Genomic DNA, 15468 nt, shown 5'->3' with positions numbered 1-15468 from the left:
CCCCCTCCGGCTGCGGCCCGTCCCTCCGCCCGCCCGGAGCCCAGGGCCGGCCTGCAGGGGGCGCGGCGGCGGCGGCGAGGCCGCGCGTGCGGGGAGGGCCGGGGCGCAGGCGGCTCGGGGCCGGGGCCGGGGCCGGGGCCGGGGCCGGGGCGCCGAGCGGGGCCGGCGGGTGAGCCGGGCGGCCGGCCGGCCGCGCTCCGCGGAGGGGCGCGGGCACCTCAGGCGGGGCGCGGACGGCCCCGGTGACGCGGCCGCGCTCCTTCCTCTTCCTCTCGCCGCCCCGCCCCGCCTCCCTTCCCCCCGCCCACCTCCCGAGGCGCAGCCGCCGCCGCCGCCGCGCCGTCATGTCGGCCCCCGCCGGCTCCCCGCGTCCGGCCGCCAGCGCCCGCATCCCGCCCAGGCTCGGCGGGGCCGGCGCCTCAGGAGCCGCGGCGCCCGCGGGCCCGGGCCCGGCGCCGCCGCAGCAGAACGGTGAGGCGGGCTTGGCGCGGGGCCTAGCGCGGCGGGCGGCCTGCGCGGCGGGCCGGGGTGGGGTGTGGGCGCCGGGCCGGGGCCAGCGGGGGCCCCGGGAGAGCGGGGCGGGCGGTTGACGGACCGCGGCCGGGCCGGGAGCGCGGGGTGCCGCGGCCCAGGCCGGTCCCCGTCCGGGGGCGCGGCGGGCTGCCGAGCGGCCCTGGCGGAGCCCCGGCGGAAGGCGAGGCCGCGGCGCGCGGGCAGGGCCGGGGCCCGGGGAGGCCGCGGGGCTGCCGAGGCCCCGAGCGCGCCGCCGCCGAGGGCCCGAAGTTGGTGCGCAAGTTTACCGCCGGGCAGGGGCCGCGCGCGGGGACCCGGAGCCCCGACCCGGTGCGGCCCCGCGCTTGCAGGGCGCTGGTGCCATGGGCGAGGGAGCAGGTGCCGGGCGGATCGGGACCCAGACCTTTCCGTCTGCTTGCCCCGCAGCTGCGCTGGCAGGCGTGCGGAGCCGGCCCGAGGCGGCCGCGCCCGGGGCAGCGCCTTCCCACGGAGCCGCGCGGGCCGCGGGACCGGCTCTCGCAGCGAGGGCTGGGCGGCCGGTGTGCACGAGCCCCGGCGAAACGGCCGGCTCCGGGCCCTGCGTTCGCGTGGCCGCGGGTGGGGCGGGCGAGGGGCCTCTCTCTGTGGACTTGATGATGTTTCAGATGGGAACCCCCGAAAGGAGTTGACTTGACGTGAGAAGAATAGGTCTGTCCTGTGTTTGCAAGAGAACAAAACTGTACAGGTACTCTTGATGGTCGCCCTGACCTATTTTATCCGGTTTGTTAATGGAAATTTACGGGACTTTGTAAATCACTCCAGCCAACATCTAATTTTTATAGCTGATGCTTTTCCAACGTGAAGTTTATCGTTTATCCTGAGAATCAGAGGTTGAATTTTTTTCATAAGTCAAAAGTGATGGCTTGGCTTTAATATCTTTTGGACCAGCTGTACTTGTTCATATTACATGCTTTACTTCCAGTAGGCATTGTTTATGGGGTTTTGAATGTGTACTCTTGTCCTGAACATACGTAAAGATATTATTTGTGAGCAGTTTTTGTTCCTGTAAACTTAATATAAATTCTTCTTTCTGTTTCGTTTTTAAAATAGCTTTGTGTTTGAAGGAACTAGAACGTGATAATTTAGGAAGAGATCCTAAGTCTTTTAGAATATTGTAAGCCCATGTTTAAAGTGATCCAAGGATGGTGTCTTTTGTTGATTTTCTAAATGTGCGTTGTCTTAGTGAACAATTTTTAAAGTGGCGAATATTTATCTTAGCCTTGCAAATTTTGTGAATGCTCAAGAAATGCCAGGATATCAGTTGTAATCAGAATGTAAAATCTGAAGAACAGATCAATTAATACATTTAGAAGCCAAATATAGAAGATGCTTAACTTCTACTGTTTGTAATCATGACCTTCCTTTAATGCAATCAATTCATTTCAGCATTTGTTGCATACTTACCAGTTAGCTGTCAGGATTAGTAGATAAGATAGAATCCCTGTCTTTCTCCTAAATTGACTTGTATTTTGGTGACATGAGAGTTGGTTATGACCTTGAGGGATTTGAAAGGTAGGAGGGGAGGACAAGGCTATCTTAAGGCGGAGGTTACAGCAAGAACGAAAGTCTCGAAGTTTAGAAACTAAGCAGTCAAGAGGCCAAAAGGGTTCTGGGTGGTAGGGAAAACCCAAGACATTGAAGTGAAAAAGAGCACTTGTTCTTCAAAGGGGCCGGGTTGCAGAAGGGCCTTAACTGTCATGCTGAGGAATTTGGAAATTAAGATAACGAACTAGGGTCAGTTTTCTCGGTTCGTTTTTTGTGGAAGGAAGTAGAGAAATAACAAGGTCAAATCTGTTTTTGTTTTATTTGCTAATCTTAGAAGAAAATAATTTTTGCTACATGGGTTGGCCTCTCTAGGTAACGATTAAGCAGTCATGTGGGTTTGTGCTTTACTCTTCAGCCCTACTTGTAAACTAGTTTGCCTTTTAATGTATCTCTATGGAACTCCCTACGTCGAGAGAGAAAGAGGGTAGAAGGAGTCAGAAACATCACAGAAGAGGGCTTCCTAGAGATCACTTACTGCAGTGGTTAGCAAACGTCTTTAAAAACAGATTTGTTTTCCCAAAGGAAATTGGGTATAGAGCTTTGATAGAGAAATCAGGAAAAAGCAGAGCTGTTGTGGTTAAAGCAGAGGTGGAGGTCCTGGTGTTCTTGGAACGCAGTCTGAAGAACACGTGGTCCACTTCCCTAGTTTAACAGATGAAATCAGGCTCCGAGAGGTTAAGCGGGTGCTTTTCACCGATTCCTGTGTGAGGTATCCGGTTTGTCTGTCTCTTGTTTCCTGCTGTGTATTCAAGGCCTGAAAGTTAGAGTCATTCATTAAATATTTGTTAAATGAAGTCTTATTCGGTCTTCATAGTTCCAAGTCCAGATCTTTTTCTATTAACAGAGTCTAAAAAGTTTCTTTTTAGAAACTTTGACATTGGAAACGGTAGGGAAGGGAGAGGCAAAAAGCAGACTGCATTATCACTCTTACTTATTTTCTCTGACTGCTGACATGCTTTTCCTCACTCACTTGAAGATACAGTTTGATTTCCTTGAGTCTGTGACATCTCTTAAACTTCCTTTCTTGGAGTTGTATTTCTGTACTTGAGTTTTTCAGTGAGCAGGGTGTGGGCTTTTAAAATTGTTTTTCCGTATGAAGTATTAGCTGAATATTTTCCACCTATTACTCTGCCTTTTGAGAGTCCTTCCAAAGCTGAATCTGCAAACAAAGGAAGGTTGAGTGAAATAATATCCTGGTAATGATGGCATAACTCCAAAATTTTTCCCAACTGACTTAAATTGAAAGGGATCTTTAAAGTTTTGGGGGTGTGGGCACCCAGATTTAACAATAAGCCACTGCTTTTTAATTCTACTTTTAGGAAGCAAATGGTGCTCGTTTTCAAATGAAAATGTGTTTCTTCCTTCCATATACCTTTCCAAGAATGGTGCTGCTGGCAGTTTTATCATTTTAATTGTCAATAATACAAGAAAGATGAGAGTAGTGGGAATTATTAGAATTCTTTATGGAGGATATAAATAAACCTACCATTCACTCACCAGTGCTATCTGGTCAGTAATAGGAAACCCTTCAGCTTTGAGAGCACATGTAAAATTTAAAATGATAGAAATCTCCCTAGTGTGTCTGCGTAAGTTCCTTTTCATTGGAGTGGCGTCAGTGTCTCCGGTTTCCTTCTTCCTCTTTAGCTAATCAGAAGCATCAGGCCCTCTCATGAGCTATTGCCATGGTATAATGTAACTAGCTGGATGGTAATTCCTTCTAAGCTGATTAATCCATGTCTTAAGGATCTTTTTAAAAAAATTCACTTCTTATATGAACTAGTGTCTTTTATCTGGGTTTAGTTTTTACTTTTTGTTGCTGTGTGTGTTACTTTGGTTATTTACACTGTCTTTTCCCACTCCCTCCCCCTCAGGTTTCTGAGATTATATTTGTAATAGTTTTTGTAAACCTCGTTCATTGCCACTCATCTTGGTATTTCAGCTAACTTCATCTAATTCGTCTGTAAACCCTGAAGTGTTAGATGCTAAAGACATTGAAATAGAACAGATTTTGAGCCAGTCTATATTCAGCCCTGGGGAAGGCGCTATTTCCAGTAGGCTTAGCTACTCAGAATTGTCAGAAGGTCTGGGCTAGTGAAAAGGGTTTTGTGGAGAAAATTAACATCTCTGTGCTTCAGGGGATAATAATACCTTCTTCCTAGGGTTGTTGAGAGGATTACATTAAATGAGGTACTATTTTTAACATGCTTGGTGCTTAGCAAAATGAGGTGCTTAGCAAGTGAGATCCCCCTCCATTCCGTTCCCTTCAGAACACCGGGATATAAATTCCTGGGAGGACGGAGACCATGTGAGTTTTCCTTGTCGTATTCCCAGTGGCAGCATGCGCTCGGCACTCAGTTGAGTAAGTGAACTTGGCTTCGTATTCATAATTGCTTTTGAAGACTGGCCACTGGAAGGATCTCTGGAGGGCCAGCTCTCTCTTCCCCTTTCTTGTATTCAAGGTTCAGTCGCTCTTGTAGTCTTTGTACTATTTTCTTGCGCTCCCACCAATCTCCTCTTGGAAGGTCTCCTCTAACAGGCCATCCACCCCAGCTAGCTGGCTTGTGGGAAGGTGGATTTGATTGGTCTCAAGTTTTCTAAAATTGTGTGCCAAATGCTGCTTGTAGTAGGAACTGAGGAGAAGCAGGTTGAGAAGGGGGGGAGAAGGAGGAGTCGAATGCCTGGCCTGGCCGGTGGCCGCCTCTTAGCTCGCTTGTTTTCCTAGCGTTTCTGGGAAGCAGGGATTGTGAAATGAGCTTTGGAACCTGCATTGCCTGGCTTCTTCACTCCTTATCAGTGATTTGGATTTGTATGAATTAGTGAGCTTTCGTTTCCCTGTTTGTAAAATCACGGGGTTGTTGTGAGAATTGTGGAGGATTAATGTAGAGAGAAGCAAGTCCCTGGCGTGCAGCGGATTCTCAGCCGATACTGGTTTTCCTTTGGCCCCTTCGCTCTTTGAGCTCGTTATCATGGCATCCAAAGAGGACAGCTGATGGGCTGGCAGGGATGACCTATACCTAATGCGGTGAGATTTCATCCAGGGGGTGGCCCAGGCTGTGTCCATGTGCTGTGTCTGCCTGCAGTGACTGGGACAGTCCCCTTTGTAACTGGTAGCCTTCCATTAGAAAGAATAATCCAGGGTATCCACATGTGGTTGGGACTCTCCATTTTTTAAATCACTAGTTGCAGATTTCTGTAGGGGGTGTATATATACAGATTTTTTGTACTCGTTAAAATCTATTTTAGCAATGTTATTGATAGTTTATTGGCAGGAGTAGTCTATTCAGAATACTTGGTAGTCAGTACTGCGTGAAAGGATACCAGTCTTGACACCAGAGCAGGATTCTGTTCGCCTGTCACCTACCAGGCTTAGTCCTTCCGTTGCTGGGTCATGAGGAGGTCTGGGCATCGGGGCTGAGGGGCAGCGTGGCGTGTGTAGCAGGGGAGCAGGGTCGGGGCGTGACTGTTCGCCAGCTAGTTCCAGAGTATTTTAGTATTTTAACAAAGATGATTAAAATGCACACTGGCTGAATATCGACCTACTTCTTGGTAATTCAGTGATTAATGAATTTTTTGATCTGATCCTGCCTCTCCGAGTTAGTATGAATGTATCCCAGTAGGATAGAGGGGCTTGTACTTTGCTGACCTTGATGTTCTTTTTAAGACAATGAAAACTTTTAATCTGGGTCAGATCATGAAGGGCCTTTACGTTAGTTTTCTCTTTCCTGCTGTAACAAATGACTACAAATTGATGGCTTAAAACAACACGAATTCATTGTATGTAGGTTAGAAGCATAACTTGGCTAAATCAAGGTGTCAGTAAGGGCTGTATTTCCTTCTGGAGGCTCTAGAAAGGAATCCACTTACTTTGCCTTTTCCAGCTTGTAGGGGCTGCCCACACTCCTGGGCTCAGGGCCCAGGCTTCCCATATTCAAAGCCAGCAGCATCACATCTCTGAGGAGTCTTCTGTGGTCACGTCTCCCTCTGGCTCTCTTCTGCCTCCCCGTTCCACTTTTAAGAACTCTTGTGATTACGTTGAGCTCACTGGATTATCAAGTATAAGATTATCAGCCTTACGCTGCAACCACTCAGTTTTGCCACATAACCTAACATATTCACAGGTTCCGGGGATTAACACATGGACATATGTGGTGCAGGAGGGGTTTTTCTGACTTCTACTGTCTTGTAGACCATGTTAAGAATTTGGATATTTTCTTTATAAACCATTAGAAATCTTTGAACAAGGAAGTAACAATCAGTTTTGCTTGTTAGGAAAATCACTCTGGCTATGTCTGGTGTAGTCATTTGTTTAAAAAATTGTGTCATACAATCACTTTAGTAGGTCATTTCCAGCACTTTTTTCTGTTGATGTTTTAAAAACTTATTTTGCAATAATTTTAGATTTGCAGAAGTGATGCAAAGATGGTGCAGAAAACGCAGTGCCCTTCAGTTAGCTTCCTCTAAAGACTTACATCCTCCTCTCATGTCTTAACATCTTACAAAACCATGTTACATTTATCAAAACTAGGAAATTAACATTGGTGAAATACAGTTAACTAAACTACGGATTTTATTTATACTTCACCAGTTTTCCACTAATTTTCTGTATGTGTTTTTCCTGGATCCAATCCAGGATATCATGTTGCATTTAGTTATGTCTCCTTGGTCTCCCCTGGTCTGTGACAGTTTTAGTCTTTTTTGTTTTTAGGACAGTACTGCTTAGTTATTTTGTAGACAGTTCGTCACTTAAGGTTTCTCATGAGTAGACTGGGGTTATGAATTTTTAGGAGAAAGACCATAGAGGTGAAGTACCCTTCTTATCACATCCTATCAGGGGTTACATGCTGGCAGCCTGTTGTATTACTGCTCATGGTAGCCTTGGGCACTTGGGCGGGATGTCTTAGCTTCGCCTGCTGTGAGAGAATACCATGGACTGGGTGCCTTAAACTGCAGACGTTTCTTTTCTCACAGTGTTGGGGGCTGGAAGTCCGAGATCAGGGTACGAGCATGATTGGATTCTGGTGGGGACTCTTCTCCTGGCTCGCAGACGACCACTTTCTCACTGTGTCTCCCCTTCTTGTAAGGGTACTGAGTCCATCATGAGGGTCCCACCTGCCTCCCAATGGCCCCACCTCTTATTCCAGCCTACATTCAACAGAAAGGGAATTAAACCCCACCTCCTGGAGTGAGATGTAGCAAATAATTTGTGGGCATATGCTACAATCACTACAGTCATTAAGAATATTCTTGGAGATATTTTGAAGTAACTATCCTGTTTCTCCTTAAAATTTCACCCCCTGATGTTAGCCTTCCTCAGTGGCTCTCTCCTGCGCTAATTATTACTGTGGAATCCTAATGGTGATTTTCTCTTTCCCTCATTCCTTCTACATTTATTATTTGGAATTTTTCTGTAAGGACGACTTGCCCCTTTTCTCCTATTTTAAAATTTATTCAATCGCTTATATATATTATTATGGACTCAAGAATATTTTATTCCTTGAATTATAATCCAATACTATTATTATTTATATTTGTTACTCAAATTGTTATAGCTTTGGCCACTGGGAGCTCTTTCAGGTTGGCTCATATGTCCCTTTGCCCTCATCCTTTTGTTATTTGAGCAATTCCTTACTTTCTGGCTCTACAAGATACTCCCATCTTTTACTTGCCCTACCCCAGCACTAGAATCAGCCCTTTGTCCAAGGAGCCCTGGTTCCTTTTGTCGGGGCATGGTATTTAGAAACCAAAACTGGGCCCTGGATGTGCTCGTTACTACTGGGGTGTCACTGCTTCTAGGCTCTCTTAGGGGACAGAGCTAGGAGATTATATGTATATATCTACACTAACCCATATATGGAAACATCTCTGTAATTATATCTGTTGTCTATCCATCTGTGTATATATGTGTGTGTATATATATATATTACCTTCAGTTAGGTTATCATACATTTGTAATACAGTTAGACTGACTTGTCACAGTCTACATCCCATCCTAGATTTTCTCCACATGTGGTTGATTTTTTACAAGAATTTGCATATAGTAAATTTGCATTCATTCTTGTAGTGTTCACCTTCTTTGAGTTTTGACAAATGGGGGCACTCAAGTATCCACCACCATGGTATCATATAGAACAGTTCCATCACCATAAAAAATGTTTTCATGAGTCCCCTTGTAGTTAACACCTCTCCCCTCCACCAACCCTGGCAGCCATTGCTCTGTTTTCTGTCCCTGTCATTCTGCCTTTTCCAATATATGACAATGTCGTATAAATGGAACCATAAAATATGTAGTCTTTTGGGTCTGGTTTCTTTCACTTAGCTACATTCATCCATGCTGTTGCATGAGTCAATAGTCTGTTCCCTTTTATTGCTGTGTAGTATTCTGTTGTAGATATGTACCAGGATTGTTTATCCATTCCTCTTTTGTTGAATATCTTTGTCGTTTCCAGTTTTTGGTGATTGTGTATGAAGCTGCTATAAACACTCATCTACTGGGTTTTGTGTAAACACAAGTTTTCAGCTCTCTTAGGTAAATATGTGGGAATGTAACTGCTGGGTCAAATGGTAAGTGTATATTTAGCTTTAGAAGAAACTGTCAAACTATTTTCCAAGGTGGCTGTACTATTTTGCATCCCTCCAACAATGAATGAGAATTCTTGTTACGCCACATCTTTGCCAACATTTAATATTTTCAGGGTTTTTTTGTTGTTTTTAGTCATTCTGATGGGTATATAGACATCTGTCATTGGAGTTTTTTTTTTTTTTTTAAGATTTTATTTTATTCCTTTTTCTCCCCCAAAGCCCCCCAGTACATAGTTGTATATTCTTTGTTGTGGGTCCTTCTAGTTGTGGCATGTGGGACGCTGCCTCAGCGTGGTTTGATGAGCAGTGCCATGTCTGTGCCCAGGATTCGAACCAACGAAACACTGGGCCGCCTGCAGCGGAGCGCTGAACTTAACCACTCGGCCTCGGGGCCAGCCCCTCTCACTGGAGTTTTAATTTGCATTTCCCTAATGACTAATGATGAGCATCTTTGAATATATTTATATGCCATCCGTATATCTTCTTTAGTGATTATCTTTTCAAATCTTTCACCAATTTTTGGTCGAGTTGTCTGTTTTCTTACTGTTGAGCTTTAAGAATTCTCAGTATATTCTGGATGCAAGTCCTTTATTGGGCATGTGATATATAAATATTTTCTCCTGGTCTGTGGCTTGTCTTTTCATTCTTAGTGCTTTTTGAAGACCAAAAAGTTTTCAATTTGGCAAAGTCCAGTTTATCAATGTTTTCTGTTACTGATCATGCTTTTAGTGTCATAGGTAATAACTTCTTGCCAAACCCGTGTTCACCTAGATAATCTATATTTTCTCCTAGAAATTTTTCAGTTTTACATTTAGATCTCTGATTCATCTTGACTTAATTTTTATTTAAGGTATAAGACGTGTTGAGGTTCATTTTTTTGCATATGGACTGTCTTAGCACCATTTATTGAAGAGGCTGTCTTTCCTCCATTGAATTGTCTTGGCACCTTTGTGAAAAATCAGTTGACTGTATTTTTGTGGGTCTGTTTCTAGCCTCTCTATCACGTTCTGTGTCTAGCCTTTCACCTGTACCACACTTTCTTAATTATCGTAGCATGTAAAGTAAGTCTTGAAATTGGGCAATGTGAGTCCTCCAACTGTCCTTTTTCAAAAATTTTGTTTGTTTTTTTCCTATCTTAGTACCTTTTCCTTTCCATAAGAATTTTTGAATCAGCTTGTTGATATCTGTAAAAAAGCCTGCTGGCATTTTTGGTTGGAATTGCATTGAATCTCGAGATCAAAACTGAGATAACATACATCTTAATAGCAAGCCTTCCAGTCCACAAACACGGCGTGTCATCCCATTTATTGAAATCCTTGGTTTCTTTCATCAGTGTTTTGTGGTTTTCTGCATGTAGATCCTTCACATATTTTGTTAAATTTTATTTATTTTTTAAAGACTGGCACCTGAGCTAACATCTGTTGCCAATCTTCTTTTTGTTCCTTCTTCTTCTTCTCCCCATAGCCCCCCAGTAAATAGTTGTATATTCTAGCTAGTAGGTCCTTCTGATTGTGCTGTGTGGGATGCTGCCTCAACATAGCTTGATGAGTGGTGCCAGGTCTGCCCCGAGGATCCAAACCCACGAAACCGTAGGCCACCAAAGCAGAGCATGCGAACTTAACCACTCGGCCACGGGGCCGTCCCCCTATTTCGTTAAATTTATATTTTAAGTACTTTTTTGTGTTCTATGATAAAGAGTATTGTTTTAAAACAATTTTAAATCCCATGTGTTTATTACTGGTCTTTGGAAGTACAAGTGTCTCTTGTATATTGACCTTGCATCTTGTGACTTTGATAAACTCGCTTATTAGTTCCAGGCAGTTTTTTGTGGTAGATTCTTTGGGATTTTCTACGCAATCATGTCATTCTGTAAATAAAGACAGTTTTATTTCTTTCTTTCCGATCTGTTGCCATTTCTTTCTTTTTCTTGTCTTGTTGAAGTAACGACCTAGTATGTCTTGAACGTTGTTGAATGGGTGTGGCTCATTATTATTATTTTTTTTTACTGTGAGTGCATGGTAGTGAAGAATATGGTAATAACTGATGTTGCTTGGTGCCACTGCTTCAATTTGTGCCACAGGGCCAGCATGTTACCCATTATTGCTTTTGTACCATTAGTACAAATGTTAACAGTGAAGAAGGCAAATATCGTTTTAGTAGTAGTATGAAAATAGTTGTTACCTACAGATACCCCAGGAGTCTCTGGTACTGCCAGGGTGCTGTGTACTGCACTTTGAGAACTGCTGATTTTAAACAAGTAAAATCAGTTTCAACTTGTCCAATTATCCTAATATATACAAAGTTTTATTTTAAAGTGTATTCAGTATTTAAAAATTACTGAGATATTTTACTTTTTTATACTATTTTTTCAAAGTTCATTGTGCATTTTATACTTATAGCACTTCTCATTTCAGATTAGCTATATTCTCGATAGCCACCTGTGGCTAGTGGCTGCCACATTGGATAGTGCAGGTCTATGGCACATGTCTTTCATTCCAGTTGTTTTTGCCTCTCTTGACAGACCTAATTTTCAGCCCTTAGTTGTTTTTTTCCCTTTCATTCTTTTCTAGTGTACCTGCATCAGTTTTTTCCATATTTTACTTAAGCTTTACAGCTCTCAAATATGATATTCTAGGAAGGAACTATTTTTCTAATACAATAGGACAACTTAGTGCATTATATACACAGAACATGTTTAACTTATTTGAAGATAACGTTTTCTTTTGTAATAATTATTGAAACTGTGATGTCCAGACTTTTGAGAATATAATGCAGTTTTTTGGGGGAGGAGAGGGGAGGGAGAGTGGCCTTGAGCTAACATCTGTTGCCAATCTTCCTTTTTTTTTTCCCTCTCCAAAGCCCCAGTACCTAGTTGTATATCTTAGTTGTAAGTCCTTCTAGTTCTTCTATGTGGGATGCCGCCTCAGCACGGCTTGATGAGCAGTGCGTAGGTCTGTGCCCAGAATCCGAACCCACAAACCCCAGGCCACGAAAGCAGAGTGTGGGAACTTAACCACTATGCCACGAGGCCGGCCCCCTAATGCAGTTTTATTTTAAGTAAAGATTGATGTATTTCAGTTTTAGAATCTGGATTCTGAATTTTTTAAAATAGTAGTTGCTGTTCCAGTTGCTATTAGTACATAACAAACTAGTCCAAAACTTAATAGGTTAAGACATTTTATTATGCTCGCAGATTCTGTTGATCAGGAATTTTGACAGGGCACTGCAAAGATGGCCTTAGCTGGACTCAACAGTCATTTGCTGGCTGGAGGTTAGAAAGATCTGGAAGGCTCATTTATTCACAAATCTGACACCTGAGCTAGAATGACTCCAAGGCTCGGACTTCAGACCAGAGTGCCTACATGTGACCTCTCCCTGTGGTTTGGCTTCCTCAGGCCATGGCAGCTGTGGCGTAATTGACTTCTTATGTAGCTGTTTAGGGATTCACGTGCAAATATTCCGTCACACAGTGTAGAAGTGAATTGTCTGTGACCAGGCCTGGAAGTCACACAGCTTTACTTCTGCCGTTCTTCATTGGTGGACACTGTTACAAGCACGCTCAGATTCAAGGGGAGTAGACAGACCCTACCCTTTGATCAGCAGAGTCTCAAAGAATTTGGGGACCATGTTTTAGAACTGCCACAGTGGCTGAGGGAATTACAGGAAATACAGGCAAATGAAAATGCTAATGCCAATAAAATTCCTGTAATTTTCTCTATGGACCGTGTTTAAAAAAGAGTATGAGTGTATGTAAACTACCTGTAATATTTGCCAGGCTCAGTTTTTAGTATATGTTGAAGAAATAAAACTTTAATATTAGTTTCGGTGTTATACCCTAAGAGAAGGTTAGGAGAGTTATCTAACACGCTTTAAAGTGGAGGAAAAGAGAGGCGTGCTTTGTTAGGTCACAGTAAGACGAAATTTTAAAAAATATTTTACTTGTCCTAGATACCGTTTTCCTTCCATTTAAACTGATCCTTACGTTTGTTTGTTTTAGTGCAGGCTTTTAAAAATTGATTTAAAATATTTGAAAAGAAAATTCTGCTTTAAAAGGAGTTTTGATCCACTTATTTTGATTAAATTATTTTCAGACGCTTCTGTGTTCAGAACGTTCAGATCTTGGTATAGAATAAGGAACGGTAAGTGTCAACATGCAATTAGCTATTCCCAGCCTCTCCCTCCCTCCAAGGTACATACCTTTCTTTTCTTTGGTGGGCTGAGAAGTAAATAGACTGCTTTGGTGGGTAATTCACTTCTGATAAATTTCAGCAGATCCAACATTCCTGTTAATTTTAGAAGAATGACATTTGAGTACCTTGGACATGATTGTTTTCCTGTTTTCAGAAGATCATGTAGCATGGATGAGCCAAATCAAACATTAAGTGGGGGGATATTTAAACAGGTTTCTATAACTCTGACCTGGCTCTTCTGTTGATTGATAGATTTGAACCGGTGTAAAGTTTTTGGAGCCTGTAGTGAAGAGCACCAAATCCATGTTCTTATATGTTTAAGGAAGGGAGAGAGAAGAACAATTCACATTTTCTTGACGTGTTAGTGAAAGATTCTTATTGGACTTTATTCCATTTAAGTAAATAAATTCTTTTAGGTGAATTATGACCATGTAAAATATCCTGTAAGAAAAGTAAATTGTACCCCTAGGAAAAACAGTGTTACCTGAGTTTTGGTTCTCTGTATCCTCTTGGGGTTACAGAAATGTGATGTTACTTCTTCATTACAGCTTAACTGTGTGTTATCCGGTGTCTGCCATAGAATATGTATTTACAGGACCAAGGATTAAGATTCCATTGCAGTATTTAGTAGAAATTGAAAACAGCATAAGAAAATGTAAGGTTTATTCATACATCTTTTACAAACAAATATTTTTATATTTTTATACATTATTATGGCACAGAACACAGTAGCAATTCCTTTGTGTCAGTGAGCTTGAAACAGCTTGTGAATATTTTTTTGGGTTATCCTTTCATCTGAGGTATGGCACGGATAGCTATTTCCTTCCAAAAGATAGGAAAATTAGGTTCTAGGATAATTAAGTTTGTCCTTAGTTGGAGCCAAGACTAGAATTCCCTTGTTTGGGACAATTGACCGCTTGCTGGGCTAAAGAGCACCAGCCGGATTTTGGTCTCGTGAGGGGCAGCAGATCATTGTTTGAAAGCATGGACTGGAGCCGGATTACTTGATTCAGATCCCGGCCCTGTTACTCTCTAAGTATGTAGCTGTATTAAACGACCTAACTTCTGTGCCTCGTTTATCTTATTTATAAAGTGGCTATAACGATGCATTTACTTCAAGGGGCTGTGAGGAGGATTAAAGGAGTTAATTTATGTAAAGTATTGAGAACAGTGAATGGCACATAGTGTAATACGTATAATAATATTTAGACTATTAATAAAATTAACATTAAGGTTAATGTTAATTTTAATGATATTAATATGTTCTATAGTGATCAAAGATATAAATAAATAAAAATGGAAGTATTAAAAGCACTAGAGGAAAACATGGGTGTATAGTTTTATAATATTAGAATGAGGAAGGCTCTACTAACTATGATTTAAAAATTTATCAAGCATGAAAAATTTTACTACATAATAATCAAGAAACTATAGCAAAAGACACCATGAGCAAAATAAAAAACCAGAGAGTAACCTGAGGGAAAAGAAATGCAGCACGTGATAATAACATCAGGTTAAGTTTCTTGAAATACAAGAATGTTTCTAAATCAGTAGGGAGAGCACAGTAAGGACAAATAACAGGAACACACCCAATGCTAAGAAATATTTGAAAAGGTTCTCAGCATCACTCAGAATTAACTACAGCAAACTAAGATGTTTCTCACTTACTAGATTGGCAGAGATTAAATGTTACTCAGTGTTGGGAAGATGGAACATTCTTAAGCATTATTAATGGGAGGTATAAATTAATAGACTTTTGTGGAAAGAGATTTGCCAGTAATGGTCAATTTTAAAAGCACAAACCCTTTCAACCTCCAGTTTCACTTCTAGGAGGTTATCCTAGAGATTCATCACAGAAGTTGACCCTGTAAATGTAACTTAGTTCACTCCCTGAAATAAATATTCATCAATGGGGATTTGGTAAATAAGACTATAGCTCTACAGTGAAATACTATACAGATTTTTTTAGAATAATGAAGATTTCTTTATGCTAACACAGAAGGATATCCAGGATATATTAGGTAAAAAATAAACATGTTGCAGAACTGTAGTATGATCCTTACTTGTGTGTTTAAAAAACATATATATATATATATATATATATATATATATATGTGCTGGGGCTGGCCCAGGTGGTGTAGTGGTTAAGTTCGAGTGCTCCACTTCGGCAGCAGCCCAGGGTTTGCTGGTTTGGATCCCGGGCGTGGACCTATGCACCTCTTATCAAGCCATGCTGTGGCAGGTGTCCCACATATAAAATAGAGGAAGATGGGCACAGATGTTTGCTCAGGGCCAGTCTTACTCAGCAAAAAGAGGAGGATTGGAGGCGGATGTTAGCTCAGGGCTAATCTTCCTCAAAAAAAAAAAAAAATATATATATATGCTTATAAATACATTATATGTATACATAGGTATACAAAGGGTGCACAAGAAACCATTAACTGTAGCTACATCTGGGAAGTACAGCTACCAGGGAAAGAAGGGAACTTGTACTTTTTACTTTATATTCTTCATTGTTTGGAGTTTTTTTTATGAGTATATTGTTACCTTTATAGTTAAAAAAAAAACTAATAAGAAAGGTGTGAACTTCTTCCATGCTAGA

General features: G+C 42.2%; 1 protein-coding gene across 14 annotated transcripts in view; it reads left to right on the top strand.

Moving 5' to 3' along the window:
- Nucleotides 1-293: 293 nt before the first annotated feature.
- SEC24B (SEC24 homolog B, COPII coat complex component) overlaps nucleotides 294-15468 on the top strand; it is an 82548-nt gene continuing 67373 nt past the window's right edge. For 5 of the 14 annotated variants that reach the window (XM_070261586.1, XM_070261585.1, XM_070261582.1 and 2 more), the window contains exon 1: nucleotides 302-471. In XM_070261586.1, coding sequence (XP_070117687.1) covers nucleotides 345-471 — 127 coding nt within the window. In that variant the 5' untranslated portion in view covers nucleotides 302-344. Of the gene's footprint in view, nucleotides 472-1018; nucleotides 1238-15468 lie in introns of those variants that run through there. The other 9 variants (XM_070261583.1, XM_023628667.2, XM_070261584.1 and 6 more) reach the window with 9 other exon arrangements.

The sequence above is a fragment of the Equus caballus genome, chromosome 2, assembly GCF_041296265.1.
Source record: "Equus caballus isolate H_3958 breed thoroughbred chromosome 2, TB-T2T, whole genome shotgun sequence".
In the NCBI taxonomy this organism is placed as follows: domain Eukaryota; kingdom Metazoa; phylum Chordata; class Mammalia; order Perissodactyla; family Equidae; genus Equus; species Equus caballus.
This window is presented reverse-complemented; position numbering and strand designations above follow the sequence as displayed.